Below are 19,338 nucleotides of genomic sequence, written 5' to 3'. Positions count from 1 at the left end.
GTGTACCGTATATTCCGGCGTATAAGACGACTGGGCGTATAAGATGACCCCCAACTTTTCCAGTTAAAATATAGAGTTTGGGCTATACTCGCCGTATAAGACTACCCCTCTTTCAACGCACACCAAATAAAATTCTGGGAGTTGAAGTCCATGAGTCATAAAAGAGCCAAGGTTGCCTACTCCCGTATAGGCCCTAGGGAAAAAATGGACAAGCTAATTCCATGAGGGAGGGGGAAAGGGAGCACAGTTTCTGAGTTCTCATTGGCCACCTGTAAGTCCAAATGAGTAGCTCAGGGTGTGTGCGTGCACGTGTAGGCATGCGTGTGACTCCCTGGGTCCCTTCCATTGCCCTCCCCCCAGTAGCAAGATTTGGCTTGGAGCAAGCAGGCTGCACACAGGGATCTTCTCCTCTCAGTCTTCCACCCTGCGAATCCTCCACAGCCTCTCCAAGCTGAGTGAGCAGAAAGCCTGCCTGTTTGTCAAAGGCTCTGCCTTGTCAATCGCACACACACCTTGATGAAAATTGCCCTGCCTGCAAAAGGACTTCTCAGCAGTTTTTTAAAGCAACACTACCAAGAATGAAATTGGAGACAGCCAGAATGTTTAGGGAAGAAGGAAAGGAAGCAGTTAATAAACTAAGTAAGAAAGGCATTCGCCCTTCGAAAACTTGCATTTCCATAAATGTGATAAGTTGCCCCCTTTTCAGGTAATGGGGGGGGGAGTAAATGCTTTCCTTTTAATTTGTTATTAAAACTCAGTGCACTACAGTACTTATAGATGGGAGCCAGATTGACCAGCCAGGATCTGTCATAAATAACACCACAAATGCACCATGCAAGTTTATTTAGGCGGGGGGGGGGAGAAACTGCTTGCATAAGCTCGGTGGAAGTCGACAGGCAAAAGGATTGTGTAGCTGTTTTCTGTCCCCACTCCATTCCTGCTTCGTAAATCCGAGAGGAATTTAGCTGACACCCCTCCCCTTCCAGACCCATAAGCTCCGCCTCCCCCAAGCTACTCTCACCGGCAGTGAGAGGTAAACGCTGAAAAGCTTGCATGAAGAAGCACTGAGAAGTGCCTCGAATGGACGCAGATGCTTAGGTTTGTTTTCATTATATAAAAAAAACCACCCTACAATTCTTTTCCCCCCTTCCCCATTACATGGGCCATTCCTTTCTACTTCCTTTGAATGAATTAATCAGGGGATGGCCACTACCAATCCGCAGTTCTGGAGGGGTGGGCAAGGAATTGGGATGCAAAAGGGAGGGAAGAAGAGAGGAGACGGTTTGCAATGTAGCATTATAGAATGGGGATTAAACCTCCAGGAAATCTTACCGTCACAACAGCCAGATAATGCCTATCGTACTCTCAGAGATATCTTTAGTTGATCGGCTGGTTTTAATAATAACCCTAGGACTCTTTTTGAGTGAGAGAGAGGGGGGGGGGAGAGAAAACTTGCTGAGTAATATTTTTCCGGCGTATAAGACGACCCCCCACTTTTGCGAAGATTTTAAGTATTTAGAAAGTCGTCTTATACGCCGGAATATACGGTATTTGTGCTGTGGATAGTATCCAACATTGTACAACAATATGCAATACATTTGTACAATGCAACTTCTATCTTCTTTCCTCCTACATCTATTTAAAATATGTTCTGAAAGTGAATTTTATGGAATAACTTTTGAATGCATGAAGGAAGATGAAACATTAAAAAATTGCTCTCATTATTCCATGACAGAGTATTTCAAGTTAACAGAAAAATAGATATTTTTCAATATGTTATCCATTTTACATATTTAACATTATCTTTCATCATTTGTGCAGTTTCCATATTCTTCTCATTAATATTACTGAAAATGTAATTTTTTTTCAAATCCATGTTGTAATTGACTGATAAACATAATTTGTAGACTTCCGGTGGATCTGCGCACGCGATGGCGGCTACTTTGTAGCCGTCCTCCTGGGTAAGTGTTTGAATCGCTATGAACAGCGGACATCAGCTGTTCAGCGGTTCAAAAACCCCCTCCCGGGCAAAGGGGGGGGTAGAGAGTTGTCTGAATAGTGGTAGAGCCTCTTATGCTCCCCCAAAGTTTTTTTGAGGGGGGGCCAAAGGAATGCTCCCACGGAGTTCAGACTGTCTCCGCTTCCCAGTTGCTTTTGTCCCTAGGGACAAAACAAGCCGCTGCAACCACCTCTGCGATTAAAGTTAACTGGTGAGGTTTTTTTAGAAGCGGACAGAGCTGAGTAGAGGATTTAGTTTTTGCTTTCTTTGGTTTTATTTGGATTTTAGGTCTAAAGATTTATTTTTACTTTTATATTCCCTCTTTTTATTTTATTTTTTTTCCCTTTGTTGAAAGGGAAAGTAAAATGGCGATCGGCAAGCCTCTCGGTGTTTTTTTTTTTTTTTTCGGAAGGTAGAATGGTGACCGACAGGCTTCTTGGTGTTTCTTTTTTCCCTTTCTCTTTTTCCTTTTTTTTTGTTTTTTTTTTAATGATTGGAATGGAGTGTTAATATTATTATTTTTGTTTAATTTTTTTGTTTCTTGTATTTTTTGTATTTTTAAAAAATGGAATGGATTTTTTCTATTTAATTATTTTTTTCTTCTTTCTCTTTTTTCTTTTTTTTTGAACTCCTTTCTCTTTATTATAATGATCTCCTTTTGAAGGATATTTTTTTTTTATTTTATGGAGTTAATTTCTTTTTTTTTCCTTTGCTTAATTTTTGCAATTTCCAAGAAGGAGTAAAGATTTTTTTAAGATGGCTCCAAAGCGTCCAGTAATCCCTACAGCTCTTAAAGTGGCTTCTCCTTCGGTGTTACCATCAGCGCAACAACCTAAATTAATAGCTTCACCTTCTTCCTTGGCACAGTCAACAATGGTGAAGGATTTGCAAGATATGATGGGAGACGTTGTACTTCAAATTAGGGGAGAAATGAAAGAGATTTTAGAGGAAAACAATAAGACTTTGAGGCAAGAGATAGTTTTGGCTTTAAAAGGTGTTGCCTCTGTTCTTGAAAAGTTGAATTCTCGTGTAGAAGAGGTAGTTGAAAAAGTGGAATTGATGAAGGGAAAATTTGAAAGTATGGAAAAAGAGATGAAAAATTTTCAAGATGAAATTCTTATGCTTCAATATAAACAAATGGAATATGCCTTAAGAATCAGAGGTTTGGGTGAGTCTGTGCAAGGAGATCTGAGAGAGATGGTTGCAAAGGACTTTGCTGTGATTTTGAATAGAGAAAAAGAGGAAATACTTAGTGAAATGGAACAGACATTTAGAGTTAACTCTGTGGTGGCAGAGCAAAAGAATTTGCCAAGAGATGTGGTAATTTACTTTGGGAAAAGATCTCTGCGCAATGAAATTATACAAGCTTTTTATAAGAAGAGGTTTCAAATTGCTTCACAAGATGTTATAATTTTAAAGGAGATCCCATCTAAAATTTTAAGAAGAAGAAAGGAGTTTGCTTTTTTAGCAGACGAACTTAAAAAGAGACAAATTTTGTTTAGATGGGACGTTCCGACTGGAATGGTGGTGAGTTACCTGGGGATACGTTATAGTCTTAATAGTGTTTCTAAAGCAAAAGACTTTTATACTTCGGTTCTGGGGGTATGCTCATCGCCACCTACCACGTTTAAAGCTTTGGAAGATAAAAAGGCAGAATTGCAGTCTGAAGTGCTTACATTTATGAAAATTGGGAAACTTCAGTTTGAGGGGCCTCAACAAGTAGAGATGAAAGAGCAGAGGACAACTCGTGCAACATATAAACGTAAAGAGAAAGACCAACAGAAGAAGGAGGTTAAGGAAGTTTCACAGCTATTGGTTCCTGAGCTTGTGGGAGAACCAGGACTCACAAATTTTTGGGAGCTATCTTCAAGGGCAGATTTTAAAGCATTTTTTTCGAGGTTTATGGACAAGAGAGACTGATAAGGATTGTGTTTATAGTGGATGGAACTGGCTATTGGAGAGAAGATTATGGAGATCGAATGAATTTTAGATAACAAGTTTAAGTTTAAGTACTTAGTTTAAGTACTCAGAAGACTATTGAATTGTGGGAGAAGTAAGATTTACAAACTTTTTGGAATTACCTTTAAGAGACTTATGGATAAGAGAAGGAATGTGTTTATTGTGGAGGAATTTGTTATTGGTAAAGATTTAAACAGGTATAAGGGAATTTTAATGTCTTAAGTAATGTTTAAATATGTGTTTTGGGGTAATAATATAAGTATGATATGAAAAGGTTTAGAGTATATTATAAAATGATGGATATTTTTTTCTATTATTATTATTTTTAAGAGAAGTTAATTTGTTTAATTAAACGTATTTAGATTTGTTTAGGATTTATATGTTTTTTAAGTCCTTTTTTTGATAGGAGAGAAGATCATGGAGATTGAATGAAAATTTTAGATAAGAAGTTTAAATATAAGTATTTAGTTTAATTATTTAAATGGGTATCCAGTTTTGATGGTATAATGAATGTTTATATGCTTATTTTTGTCTTCTAGAGTAAAGAAAGAGGGAGATTAGATTTTATATTGTAGGTATAGATATTCAAAGAAAGTAATGTTTAAATTTGTCTTTTGGGGATTCTTTATAGAATGATGGATAATAATATAAGTACAATATTAGAAAAGGTTTAGAGTATATTATAATGTGTGTTTAATGTTTGCAATTATTATCTTTTAGAGAAGATATTTTGTTTAATTTAATGTATTTAGATTTGTTTAGGATTTATATGTGTTTTAAGTTTTTTTATTTTTTATTTTCTTTGAAAAATTTTAATTAAGCCTGTACTCAGCTCTGGGAAGGTTGAGGGAGGGTATGGGAGGTTTGGGGAGATGGGGGAGGGTATGGGAGGGTGGGGGGTTTGGGGAAGGGATTTGCTTTGTAAAATTCAAAAACTTTCAATTAAAAAAAAACATAATTTGTAGTCAGACCTGAGTACATGAAACTTTATTAACATGCAATTTAATTAGCTTTAAGCTAACAGAACTCTTGTATGTTTGATAGTGATGATTTAGGATAACCAGGAAAATATATTCAGCTGGAAGACTATGCTAGATGAAATCTGAATGGAGCTGGATATTTTTTAAAGAGTTTATGTAACATATTTAATAATATAATTTATATTAGTTTATAAAGGATATTCTAAAAAAACAAATTATTTAATTGAGAAATATTTTAAGTTATGTTATAGAAACAAGATGGAGATCCTGTCAGTGTAGCACTCATCTTTGGTAGGAACCCAGTCTGTGCTGGAGGTAATGTTGGAATTCCTTCAGTTTTACTGTAAGTGCTGGGGGATTATAGTCTCCATGTCTTTATGGCAGGGTCAAGAAGGTCCCAGAATGTCATGGTCTCCAGTGTAACAGTGAGCTTGTCCCAGGTAACCATGAGTGTGATCCATGCAGATAGAAAATATTGGATCATGTTTTTGCTTCAGAAAAGTTATATCATCTGAATGAGAAAGCAGTTGAGCCGTGGTGGAGCAGTGGTTAGAATGCAGTACTTGCTGCAAGCTAGCTTACTGCTCACTCCAGGAGTTCGATTCTGAATGGCTCAAGGTTGACTCAGCCTTCCATCCTTCCAAGGTCAGTAAAATGAGGACCCAGATTGTGGTGGGCAATATGCTGACTTTGTAAACTGCTTAGAGAGGGCTGTAAAGCGATATGTAAGTCTAAGTACTATTGCTATTGCTATTCCATCAAGTACAAACTGAATGTTGGAGCATAGAAGGGTGCTTGATGAGCTTTCCCCTAAGAGTCACTTTCTGTTTGTAGATTTCAAGATACTCTTTAGTTTATTGAGGAGTTTCAAGAGATAACAAGGAATAAACAGTGCCAACAATGCTAGCTGAGACACAAAAAGTGAATTTCAATTTGAGTAAGAACTCAGTGTTTGATCCTTCAATGTGGTGGTAAGGATAGTGAAGTGTTTGTGCTTCTTCACTCTGTATCAACGGTGGTGGTTTTGGTTAATGTTACTTCAACCTTTTTAAGCAGGAACTTGACTTCTGTATTGCTCCTGAAGAACCCTTGGTTGATAACATTGTTCAAATTTGCCAGTCTTGATTCTTGGGCAAGGTCTGAAATAGTGTCCTGGACGGTGTCTTGTAGTGTCATCTGGATTCTTTTCAGTCTGTTGATTCTAATGAAGTGAGTAGAGCGGTCTCTGGCACGAGCTTGCTACTTGTGGGTCAGGTGTATGCCCCTATTCTTCCTTTGTATTCTTTAGGAGTGAGACATAGCTGGATTTGGGGAGTAGTCAATACCTTTGTGGGGAAAGGAGTTGTGCCTTTAAAGAGGCTTTGGTACATTAGCTGTTAAAGAGACCTTTAGACAACTACCAACCTATCATAACTTTACCTTTTTAGGAAAAGTTGATGAGATAGAGTGGCTTCAACTGTCCCCTAAGAGGAACCCCTTTCAAACACAATATTGAGCTCTGGTGAAAATTAAAACGGCATTGGCTGCTCTGGTAGATTAACTGTGTCAGGACCTAGATGGGGGAGTGTACGTTTTCTAGTCTTTTTTGACCTCTTACTGGCATTTAGTATTATATCCTTTTGAATCCCATACAAGGGTTGAATATACTGCTTGACTTGATTCCCTTTCTAATAGGCTATTCAAATTAGTGAAAGATTCAATTTCTCACTCATCCAAGCAACTACATACCTTTTTAATATCTTCACGATTCCATTGGGAGAGCTTATACTTTTTTTCAGGATGAAATAACCATTAGTAATCAGCTGTACGTTAAAACCTGGGCCAAGCCATATCATGGAAGTCTTGACACAATGTTTGGAATATGTGGAAGTCTAAAAGGGATAAAACAAATTAAATTCTAAGAAGGTGATGTGGCTATTAGTCTTTATGCAAGAACACTGTTCTAGTTATAATTTACAATGATGTAGCATCCCAGCTGAAAAAGCAAGTCTGTGACTTATATCTGTTGATTTAAAGATGACTGAGGCAGGAGAGTTCAAAATGCAGCTGCCTACATGGTGGCAAGTGAGAACCACTTTGGTTATATTACACTTACATTGTGAGTACTGCATTGGTTAATATCACATTTCCAGGAACCATTCGAAGTATCATTTTTTTTTTTTTTTTTTTTAGCTTTAAAACCCTACTTGGTTTCACCTCCAGCTAGTTTAGGACTGCCTTCTCCATATAGAAGCAGCCCAGCTTGTAGAAAGTTAATTTGCTTGGGTGTGGACCAATATTTTGAGTTTATGGTCTCCCACAGATAGAATAACCTCCCCCACTCAGCACTTCTTGAAGCTAGACAGGGCCAGATTCTAACAGCGTTCTGCTAAGCAGTATAAATGTTATTATTCAATAGTACTTAGAGACTTAAGAGTTCTTATTTTGTTGTATCTACAGCTATGCCTGGGATTGATATTGTTATTGAATTACTTCAGTTTTATAGTAATATCTTAAATGTTTTCATTTTATTATGTTATAATCTATTTTATTATTGTAAATATACATTTTTATAATCAATATAAAATTCAGTTACAATAATTGACTGAAACAAATAAAATGAAAACATGGAAGTTATTGCTTTAGAATAAAGCAATAACTGAGATAATTACAGAGTCTTAGTAACAGTAGATACCAGTTCAATTAAAATTAGTCATAAATCTAACACCTGACACACATTGAATGAATTTTAATTTATGTTCATATGTCCTAAATATGTAGTGAACTCACAACCTCTACTACACTGTTTTTATAGGTTGGGGAGACTCGATGCAAAAAAGTTTGTACCTCCAAGTCTGATCTGAGATCCAATGATTTCAGCATTGTTGGAAGCTTGCCAAGAGATTTTGAATTGTCAAATTATGACTGTTATGGAAAACCCATTGAAGTCAACAATGGTCTTGGGAAGTCTCAGACAAAGAACAACAAGAAGCCTCCTCCTCCCAAACCTGTCATCCCGTCAGCAGCAAAGCGAATTGATCTTTATGCAAGAGCACTATTTCCATTTTGCTTCCTCTTTTTCAATGTCATATACTGGTCTGTCTATTTATGATAATGATAATCCCTTTTTTTAAAAAAAAATATGTGCAATATACTCCATTTCATTACATCATGAAGGCCACCTTGCAACAACTATTTGCATTTGCAAAACAATATACTGAGTATTAGAAGCCAAATGTGACTGTAATGTGTAAGGGAAAAGAGTAGTATCGTGATTTTGAATGAAAGCATGACACTGCAATGTCTGTGCTTGACCAACTGTTGTATATAAATGTATAGCATACACATCTTGCTTTAGGAATATCTGAAAGACAATGCATACTACATACTGGAGCTGGACAACACTCCCTTGTGACATAATCAAGAATCCAAGGGTTTCTGACAATGAAATTGAAGTGCACGCTGAGTATTAGTAAGATCAATATTCTAGTATATGTAGTATTTTAAAAAAAAATCTTATTACTTTCAAGGACAATACCTATTTTTTCTTGTATAAAGTTAAATGGCACTTTGAAAGAACAAGCTGATGTTGTAATTCAAAACATGTAGACTTTGTAAGTGATCAAAGTATATATTATGCTGATCTGTCTATGTGAAAAATAAAGATCAGAGAATTACTCATTTTGCAAAATCATGTCATTTATCAAAATCACACTGTTCCATCATAATAACGGAGAAAGAAATGCTGCTGAACATAGCAAATTGAAATTTTGGCTTATCTTCATGTTCTTTAAAGATATTTGGGTCTGAAAACTTTCTTCCCATGAGTATAACCAGTAAACCTAGTAAAATAAACTCCAGAACTGAAGATACACTAGTACTTAACAGCAGAAAGGTCTCTATAGGCCAGTCTGTGTGCTAAGTAGGACAAGGGAAAGGAAAACAATCTGAAAAACATTAAAATGTTGTTATTAATACTTCCATAGAATATAGTCAAAGTAATACTGGTACTTTAATGATAGCTATCCACAAAGGCATATCCTCAATACATTACTTGAATTTCACACAAATAACATAGATGATACCATAGCGCAACAGTCCAGCAAGACTTTGAGAAATCAAATTCAAAAGATTTATATCTATTCATAATTAAGGCCTTTTTTTCTTGTCATAGCCACTTTTACAACACAATACTCTCAAAACGTGGAAAGAGAAGAAGCATAACCCTGCATTCCACATGGGTATGGTGGCTTCCATGAACATGCAAAACCTTCTAAAGATATGAACTGTAGATTTATATAGAGGAAAAAGCAGTTAAAGAAAAGACCTAGGAGATACAACAAGACAACTACAGATGCACACAGTTAATCTAATATTCATTGGTTCATTGCACTAGGTTATGGACTAAAACAAGATTGGGATTTCAAGCATCACATGTTTGCACTTCTATTAAAAGCTCTGGCAGAAGAGGGAACTCTTAAGACTTGATAAAATAAAAGGTGAAAACATTATAATAATTCAGGTACAGGGCCAAACAAATAGCAAGCATATTTTGGGGCATCTAACTAATATCTAAACATAGAAATCAGAGTACAGAATTTGAAATATAAGTTCTAGCCTAGATAGAAAATGGAACATTTTTATCTGCTTAATCACCCTAGGATGATCTCAAGGCAAGTATATGTTAGAGCAGGAGTTCCTAAAGGTTTTGCCATCAGGCCTATTTTTAATGTAATTTACACACACACTTAAAAATCCAAACAACAACATGAACACCAATGAATAATGAAAACAACACACTGAAATTTTGGGAAAGGCTGAGGAATTCTGGGCGTTGAAGTCCACAAGTCATAAAAGGGCCAAGTTTGAAGACCCCTGTCTTAGATAATTAAATCATCCTTCCAGTTGCCTTAATAGACCTGGAAGGATGCTACCTGATTGGGCAGAATTAATTACCTATTCTCATTTGTCCTTATTATTCAGCATCCTTTACTCCAACTTAGCTACTTCATACAGCACTTATATCAACCACATTTGCAATCCCTTTTCACGATCAGCAGAGATGGGAATTCTCTTTCTTATGTGCTAATATGGATCCTAGTTTGGATTTATCTGCCCCATACAGTTTTAATAAAGTCCCATCTTCTCCCTCAAAATTATTTGTTTTTATTTTTTATTGTATGTATAATATTCACAATAGCTAATAATTTCAACATTAAAATTCAACTGAAAAAATTCCAGTAAAGACATTACATATGTCTTTAGAGGATAATTCCTGATTTAGAACTTTCGAGATGGATTGTACAACAAGTCCCATCATTCATTTCCTTTGTAAGTGATAGGCATTACAGTGGGTGCATAGTTAAAGAAAGTTGGTATAGCTTTTCAGCTAGCCTATCTTCAGTATAGGATTGTGCCCTTAGAATGTTATCTGTAGCAATGTACAGTCTATAATCTCAAAGTATAATATGCAATTTTAATGTGTCTATTTAGTGACCAACCATATAATCTGGAACAGAAGAACTCCATGTTTTCCAGAGCCATAAAAATAGGACTTAACAATTAAAATTGCACAGTAAAAAAAACCCCATGCAAAACAGTTTTTGAAAGAAAGCTTTGAATCCTACAGATTTTTCAAGATCTGCAATTTCAGCTATCCCACAAATAAAATACAGATGTCTGGACGTTTAGCAGTAAGATGACTCTAGTTATCTCCTTGAATACATATTTGTGGGATCTTTCACCTTAGTAAAGCCATGTTGCTCAAATAATGGTGCAAGGACTATAGCTTAATATATTCGTTATTGAGGGCCTGGGGGTTAAGAGAAGTTTTTGCAATGAGGTGGACAGAGAAATGGCCAGTTATGGGGCAACTTGAAAATGGATTCCTTCTTTGAAAACCTTTTTGTTAGGTTACAAATCTCCCTCCCATTCTGGCCATTTTTCTTTCCAAAATTATGCAGATGCTATTTTTTCAATTTGTCCTTAAGTGACTGAAAATATGAACACATTATTTTCCTCATAAAGTCTTTCCATGATCAGTAGCCTTCCTGGCTTCTCACGCTTCAGGTACATCTGTAGGAAAAGTGTCATGAATTATTTTTCCATGGACTTTTTCAGAGACAGAACAATATCACCAAGGAAAGATGAACACGAATAAGAGGAATGTCGAAGAGACGGGGGTAAAACAATTAAATCATTTCTTCACAAAAATGCAATGATCTGGAAAAAATACCAAAATAAATTTTACAAAAAAAGAATGGTATACTCTGACAAATTTTGCAAATAAAAAAGGCCTTTGGTAGTTATGTCAGCAGTTCATATTGAGAAGCACTTTTATTTCATTTTACTAGGCTTCAATTTTACTGAAGACTTTGGCCTGCTGCCAGGCATTTTTGTTAGAGTAAATGAATACCTCCTAATTTGCTTTCCTTCCTTCCCTCCTTCCTTCCTTCCTTCCTTCCTTCCTTCCTTCCTTCCTTCCTTCCTTCCTTCCATTCATCCATCCATCTTGTTTTTGTCATCTTTGCCACTGTTCATTATTTTTTGTTCTTATTCAGTTTTAAAAAATATTTTATTTGTAAGTTGCTCAGAGATGATGGAGGTCAGTCATTATAAAATTTAGGAAACAAATAATTACATTAACAAACATTTGGCCTTATGGTGGAATTTAAAGTTGTCTGGCTTATACAAATGAGTTCATGCATTATAGGAACTTTGATTTTGTTTAGGTATTGCAAATCCTGTCACATAGTTGGTAAATTATGGTTAATGACTCACTATGATGTTGGTATTACTCAGCTTAATTCCATGTATTTAAAAATATTATGTGTTAACAAAGTATATGAGCTTTCATACAATTTTCCTGTAACTTCAATGGAAACATCAAGAGGACACATGCTAAGGAATACTTCAAACTAGCTGTATGATTGTTTTCATAAAATAACAAGACTGCCTGTTACTTTAGCACAGTTTCAACTAATAGCCATCAAGAAAATGAGAAGGAGCAGAGTTTTCCAGAATCATTCAGAGATGCTAAATTTAAGGCCCTATAACCCTCCAATAAACAGGCAGTGGAATTCCAGTACACCTGGAAGTAGCAGGGTAAGTCACAGCTAGTTGAACTTTAATTATTTAATATAGTTTTTAATAAACACTTCAATGAATAAATAACATCAGTAAATGTATGTATTAGACCTTATGTAATATCTAAATAAGCAGAATTAATAGAGTAACTTAAAAACTTTGCAAAATTGTTTTTAGAAATAAAACAATCTCAATATATTTAAAGCAACATAAGTATTAAAATCTGTAAATTGTCTCATCCAGCAAGAAGAAATATGCCTGAAAACAACATGCACAAATTCAGCAGAAACTTCCTTTGATCCACCGGATTGTTAAATAAACATAAAAACAATTTCTTTCTTTCTTTCTTTCTTTCTTTCTTTCTTTCTTTCTTTCTTTCTTTCTTTCTTTCTTTCTTTCTCTATCTGCTTGATAGCCTATTTGCCAACCCTCTGCCAAATCTCTCCTTCTTTGGATAGGCTTTCAAGCAGAATAGAGCTGGAAGGGACCTTGGAGGCCTTCTAGTCCAGCCCCTTGCTCAAGCAGGAGACCCTATACAATTTCAGACAAGTGGCTGAAACTCTTTTCTTAAAAACCTCAAGTGATGAAGCATCCACAATGTCTGAAGGCAAGCTGTTCCACTGGTTAATTGTCCTCACTGTTAGGAAGTTTCTCCTTAATTCCAGGTTGCTTCTGAAGGAAGACCCCCCCCCTCCTCATATAGAGAAAGAAATATGGAGGCAGGAAGAAAATTTAATCACAACAGTTTAAATATTTCCAAAGTAGAAATAAGCCCTCCCCCTAAAAAAAATTACTTAATTACTTATTACTTAAATCACAAGTCCTTTTTAAATTAAAACAAACACCCTGTCTAGCTCATTTTCAGAACCCACAGCCTCAGATGAACCCAAGTGCAAACAAACAGCTACAAAGTATCAACTTGAACAAACATTGAAGATAAGCTTAACCCCAGGAATGCAGGACTAGCTACCGGCAATTAAAACTGACAGGATTAGAACAGAAACACAGAAAAATACATAAAATTAATGAAACATATCAGATTCTTTCCTGAGACAGGGATTAACTTTCAACCATTTTCCTAAACAAGATTGGATAAAGAAACTAGCCCATCAGTAGACACTGCTCCACAAATCAGGAATGACAGTTTGAAAACTCAGAAATTCAACGAATCAAAATTGACAATTATGAAAACCCTAGAAAGGTATAAAGACACACATTTGGAGAATACTCTTTCTAGCTAGCCAAGAAACTTTGCTAAATGTCACTCATCTTAGTTTCTTGCCATTAAAAAACTTCTTTCCGGCAGCTCTGCTTCAATTCAATTATTTCTACAAAGCACTGATCTTTGCGTCTGGAAGAATCCCCAAGGAGGGTCTCTTTCTTCTCCACACTTCTTTCTTTGATCAGTTTCCAATCATTGTTTCTTGTCCTACCTTCTGGTGCTGTGGAGATTTGACCCCCTCTTCTTTGTGGCAGCCTCTCAAATACTGGAATATTGCTATCATGTTGCGCCCAGTCCTTCTTTTCTCTAGACCGGCCATTCCCAAATCCTGCAACTGTTCTTCATATGTTTTAGTCTCCAGGCCTTTAATCATCTTAGTTGCTCTTCTTTGCACTTTTTCCAAAGGATCAGTGTGTATGGCTCCAGCTGATCAGGGCTTCTGGTGCCCTTAGGGGTGGTCGGCAGCCACATGCAGTTTTCTGGGGAAGAGTCAGCTGGAACTGTAGGAATGGTGGGGCTTGGCAGGGATCCCAGAATCAGTGCACACAGCTCCAGCCAGGCAGTGAGTGAACACATGGGGGGGGGGAAAGAGATGATATAAAAGGAGGGGTTTTGGTGGGAAGGAGGAGGAATGAGGGGAGAGAGAAGGCAATAGGGAGGAGAGGAGAGATGTCAATGGAGCAAGCCTGAGGGAGAGAAGAGGACAGCAACTGGCTGTTTCAGGGCAACCATAATGCTGATGTGGCTGTCAAAACTAATTTGCCCTGTCACCTACATTTTCTCCCTTGTTCATAGCTTGACAAGATTGTGGAATGGAAAGCAAAGATAGGAGGGATGATATCTAGGCAACCGAGGCATTTTTGAGAGCTTGCAAGAATGCCAAGGTCACTAATGCAGTGGAGAAGTGGACTTTTGCCATAACAAGAAATACTACTGTTGGATATGTGAACACCTTGTGAGTGGGGTTGAGGGAATCTATTGTTTAATTAAGTAAGCTTTCGAGTGGCAAAATCAGAGCTGGTTTCGCTTCTTCTATGCCACGGGTTGGCAACCTGAGGCTCCGGAGCAGCATGCAGCTCTTTGAGCCATCCCCTGTGGTTCTGGAGCCTCCCCCATCATTTTCAGAGAGAGACAAGGAAAGAGAGAGGCACTCTCTCTCTCTCTCTCTCTCTCTCTCTCTCTCTCTCTCTCTCTCTCTCTCTCTCTCATGTGGACTTGCCCCTTCGCAGGGCTCCTGATTGGCCCTGCGCTCGGGTGCCCCACCCCCTGGGAGAAGGGCAGCCAGGAAGTCCCTTTCCCAGGCTGGCCCCATCTGAGGCGCAGGTGGCTGGGGAGCCGTGCGGGGAAGCCCCAAGATCCCCTCTGGGAGCGGCCTGCCTGAGCCTCCGCTGAGTGAGCCAGCCCTTCCACAAACCACGGCCCCAAGGGAGAGCAGCCCCTCCGATGCCCAGCTGGTGTGACCGTTGGCCAAGCAGCAGCAGAGCCGGAGACAGAGGGTCAGTGGCGGGGGGGAGGGAGGGGGCTCTGAGTCCAGGGAGCACTGCTGCGAAGCGGCCGCAGGGCACTCTCCTGGCTTACTTGTTCCAGGCGGCAGTCTCAGCTGGGGCATCACTTCCTGGGCAGTCCCTGGGCCGCTCCCTGGGCAGCTGAGCTAGCCACATGTCACCCTGGGCTGGGCGGCAGTCATGGCTGGTGCAGCAGTCAGTGAGGGCATCGCACCCTGGGAAGCCTAGCCGGCCACATGTCTCCCCAGGCCAGGCCAGGCGGCAGTCATGGCTGGGCCGGCGGCTGGCGAGGGCAGTGCTCCCCGGGAAGCCGAGCCAACCACATGTCTCCCCAGATGGGGTGGAGTGGCAGTCAGGCATGAAGCTCACCTGGCTGCCACAGGGCTCTCCACCGCCCGGCCCCATTGGTGACGCCTTCCTTGGCCACTTTCGGGCAGCCGCTGCCACCGCTGCCCTCCATGCTGCAAGAGGAGACCTTGGGCTGTGAGGCCAGCAGGGCTGGCGGTGATCGGGACCCCCCCTCGTCCCCGTAGCGACACTCCTCTTGCAATGGTGAAGTGGTTGAGGATGTGGCGGGGGCCGGGCCGGGGGCAGCAGGGACCCTGACCATGCTGCAGTGGCCACCACCAGAGACACTGCCTCCCGTCCTGCTCCCCCTCCCCGCCCGTTCGGCTGAGAACATGGCGTGGGGAGTGGCTGGGAGCTGCTGCCTCCCGTCCTGCTCCCCTCCTCGTCCGTTTAGCTGAGGATGCGGCAGGGGCGGCGTCTGGGAACTGCTGCCTCCCATTCTGCTCCCCTCCCTGTCCGTTTAGCTGAGGATGCAGCGGGGGGGCATCTGGGAGCTGCTGCCTCCCGTCCTGCTCCTCTCCCCATCCATTTAGCTGAGGATGTGGCGGAGGGGCAGCTGGGAGCTGCTGCCTCCTGTCCTGTCCCCTCCCTGTCCGTTTGACGCTGTCTGCCTTTTGCTCTCTCTTTCTTCACTTGGAGGGAGATGGAGAGAGAGAGAAAGAGGGAGAGAGGAAAGAGAAAGAGGAAAGGAAGAGAAGAGAAAGAGAGAGGAAAGAGACAGAAAGTTAGAAGAAAGAAAGAGGAAAGAAAAAGAGAGGAAAGAGAGAGAAAGAGAGAGGAAAGAGAAAGAGAAAAAAAGAGGGGAGAGAAAGAGAGAGAGAGGAAAGAGAGTAGAGAGAGGAAAGAGAGAAAAAGAGGGGAAGAGAAAAGAGAAAAAGAGGAAAGAGGGAGAGAGAGAAAGGGGGAGGAAAGAGAAAGAAAGAGAGGGGGAGAGGAAAGAGAAAAAAGATTGAGAAAAGGGAAAGAGAGGAGAGAGAAAGTTAGAAGAAAGATAGAGAGAGAAATAAGAGAAAGGAAAGAGAAAGAGGAAAGAGAAAGAGAGGAAAAAGAGAAGAAAGGGAAAGAGAAGAGAAAGAAAGGAAAGAGAGAGAGATAAAGTTAGAGGAAAGAGAAAGAGAAAAGAGAAAGAGAGAAGAGAGAGAAAGGGGAAAGAGAGAAAGAGAGAGTAGAGAGAGAAAGAAGAAACAGGGAGAGAGAAAGAGGGAGAGGAAAGAGAAAGAAGAAAGAGAAAGAGGGAGAGGAAAGAGAAAAAAGAGTAAAGAAAAAAGATTGAGAAAAGAGAGAAAGAAAAGAGAAAGAAAGAGGAAAGAGGAAAGAAAGAGGAGAAAGAGAGGAAAGAGAAAGAGAGGAAAGAGGAAAGAAAGAGAGACAGAGGAAGAGAGAGAAAATTAGAGGAAAAAGAGAAAGAGGAAAGAGGAAAGAGAGAGAAAGGAGAGAGAAAGCGAGAGAGAGGAAAGAGAAAGAGAGAAGAAAGAGGAAAGAGAGAGGGGGAGAGGAAAGAGAAAAAGAGGAAAGAGGGAGAGAGAAAGAGGGGGAGGAAAGAGAAAGAAAGAGGGGGAGAGGAAAGAGAAAAAGAGGAAAGAGAAAAAAGATTGAGAAAAGGGAAAGAGGAAAGAGAAAGAAAGTTAGAAGAAAGAGAAAGAGAAATAAGAGAAAGGAAAGAGAAAGGGAAGAGAAAGAGGAAAAAGAGAGGAAAGAGAAAGAAGAGAGAGAGAGAAAGTTAGAGGAAAGAGAAAGAGAGGAAAGAGAAAGAGAGAAGAGAGAGGAAAGAGAGAGAAAGGGGAAAGAGAGAAAGAGGAAAGAGGGAGAGAGAGAAAGAGGGAGAGGAAAGAGAAAAAGAGGAAAGAAAAAAGATTGAGAAAAGAGAGAAAGAGGAGAAAGAGAGGAAAGAGGAAAGAAAGAAGAGAAAGAGAGGAAAGAGAGAGAGAGAGGAAAGAGAAAGATAGACAGAGAAAGAGAGAGAAAATTAGAGGAAAAAGAGAAAGGAAAGAAAGAAGAGAAAGAGAGGAAAGAGAAAGAGAGAGGAAAGAGGAAAGAAAGAGACAGAGAAAGAGAGAGAAAATTAGAGGAAAGAGAGAAAGGAAAGAAAGAGAGGAAAGAAAGAGAGAGAGAAAGAGAGGAAAGTGACAGAGAGAGACCCTTTTGACATCTAAAATGAAGATAACGCTGCACATATCCTTTTTTTACCTTTATTTTATATATACACACAAACACACACACACACACACACACACACATTAAAGGTGAAAAAGGATATATGCAGTGTTATATTCATTTTAGATATCAAAAGGGTTTTGTGGCTTCCAGTGTTTTGTTTTCAGTGGGAAATGTGTCCAAGTGGCTCTTTGAGTGTTTTGGGTTGCCTACCCCTATTCTATGCCAATGTAAATTTTCAGTAAAGTATTATACTCTTGGTAAAATCTTGTCCCAGGAGTTTCTTTTTCTGGAAATGCCAACTTGCCAGTTGACAGCTGCCCCCAATGAAATTGAATTTGACACCCCTGATCTAGTAGGGTCAATAAAAAGGGCCTTCTTTGTGATAGCTCCCTCCATATGGAATAAGATTCAGCACAATTAAAATTAGTCCTCTCCTTGGGCATTTATGAGAAGGCCTTGAAGATGTTTTTCTACAGCAGTCTTAGGAACTCTAGGTTGACAAAAAGCTGATCAAGTAGCTGGCTTGATTATGTTTAGTTTTGTTTCTTGCCATCCTAGGGGTGGGGGGTCTTTATGGAATATTGCATTATGGATTTTTAATTTTGTAAGTCATCTGGAGTCACCTGTATGAATTGGGTGGCCATATAAATTTATTTAATAAATAAAAAATCTATTGCATCTTTTATATGACTTGCTCAAGATAATTCATGTATTTCCCTATTTTCCTAGAGGGAATGAAAGACATGGTCCTCTTTCAATGTATTAAAGTACTGCACAACATCCCTCAGCCAGAACTAGAACTTTCTAAACAAGTTATCTACACTATTTAAGGTCTATCCCTGCAAGGCCACAACTTTATTTTAAACCAAGCTAGTAACATGTTGACAATTGCAAGTACACAGATTTTTAGCTCCTTTGTGGTTTCCAATATCTGTAATTACCCTCTTTCCATCAGCATATCATTTACATTTTTTAACCATGTACATTTTTCTCCAGCAATCTGAGAGCAGATAATCAACAAACCAACAACAAAACATTATTTGAAGTGCTACATTTATGATGTCATGCCACTGAGAAAAGCTTTGGAAATATGTTATTATAATTAAATGAACTGAATTAGTGTGTGTACACTGCAGTTTACAATTAGATCAACACAATATACTGTATCATTACATTATCATAGTTCTAATAACAATCCAAACCTAGACTATCCTATGTAATACTATAATGCTATCCAGTGAGATTATTATTATTTTTATAACAATTTTTATTGGTTTTCCAGTTTTATATTTGAGTATTTGGAAAGCAACGTGGTGACTCGGTTAGTCAATAGTTCAATAACAAAATCTTTAGTACATATTTCAGGTTAAATCATCAAAGATTTCTTCTCTATTTCCCTTAACATTTGCTATATCATATTTAAGCTAGTAAATTTCTAATTATATCAATCTCAGTTGAAACATTTATCAATATGTTTTTTGCTTATACATATCCATATCCTGTTTTTAAGTTTTACCTAATTTTTAATTGCAGTATTCCAATTTAACCTTTAATATCCACAGTATTTAAGTTTTGGGTAACCCAACTTTCCTTTATTTCACTACATAAAAGTTATAATATCTAAAATACACCTATTATTTACTTAAATATATTCTTATTTTATTTCATAAACATTTTCTATTTCTCATCCTAATACATCACCACTTAATAATGGAGTATCCTTTATTATCTCAAATCCATCATCTGTATTATCTGGGCTAACAATAATTCAAAGCAATTTCTTGATAGTTAATTTTCATTTCCCTTATAAGTCTAAATCCTCAATATTAAGCCAATTAATATTAATTAATATTAAGGGTTGCTGCCCTTCCGCCATCACTCAGGGGTCCTCTTCACATTCGTCACCCCTCCAGGGTGACTTCCAACCCTCTTCAGGGTCCCCTGGCAGGAGAAAACCAGACAGTGGAGAGAGCGATTGCCCTGAACACCTGCCTGTGCTGCGATCGCAAACCGGAAGCCCCCTACACAGTAAGATTATTAACTGGGCTATAAAGTACTCACCCAGAAAGTACATATAACATAATGATGGCCTGCATAAACCAG

General features: G+C 38.7%; 1 protein-coding gene across 3 annotated transcripts in view; it reads left to right on the top strand.

Moving 5' to 3' along the window:
* The window catches only part of LOC120313117 (glycine receptor subunit beta), a 70,953-nt gene extending 62,358 nt beyond the window's left edge, over nucleotides 1–8,595 (top strand). For all 3 annotated transcript variants that reach the window (XM_039354658.1, XM_039354657.1, XM_039354656.1), the window contains exon 10: nucleotides 7,733–8,595. In XM_039354658.1, coding sequence (XP_039210592.1) covers nucleotides 7,733–8,029 — 297 coding nt within the window. In that variant the 3' untranslated portion in view covers nucleotides 8,030–8,595. The remainder of the gene's footprint in view (nucleotides 1–7,732) is intronic.
* The last annotated feature ends 10,743 nt before the right edge of the window (nucleotides 8,596–19,338 follow it).

The sequence above is a fragment of the Crotalus tigris genome, unplaced genomic scaffold (genome assembly GCF_016545835.1).
Source record: "Crotalus tigris isolate CLP2741 ecotype Arizona unplaced genomic scaffold, ASM1654583v1 scf7180000018581.846390, whole genome shotgun sequence".
NCBI lineage: Eukaryota > Metazoa > Chordata > Lepidosauria > Squamata > Viperidae > Crotalus > Crotalus tigris.
The sequence above is the reverse complement of the archived record's forward strand: the minus strand, read 5'-3'. Positions and strand labels throughout refer to the sequence as shown.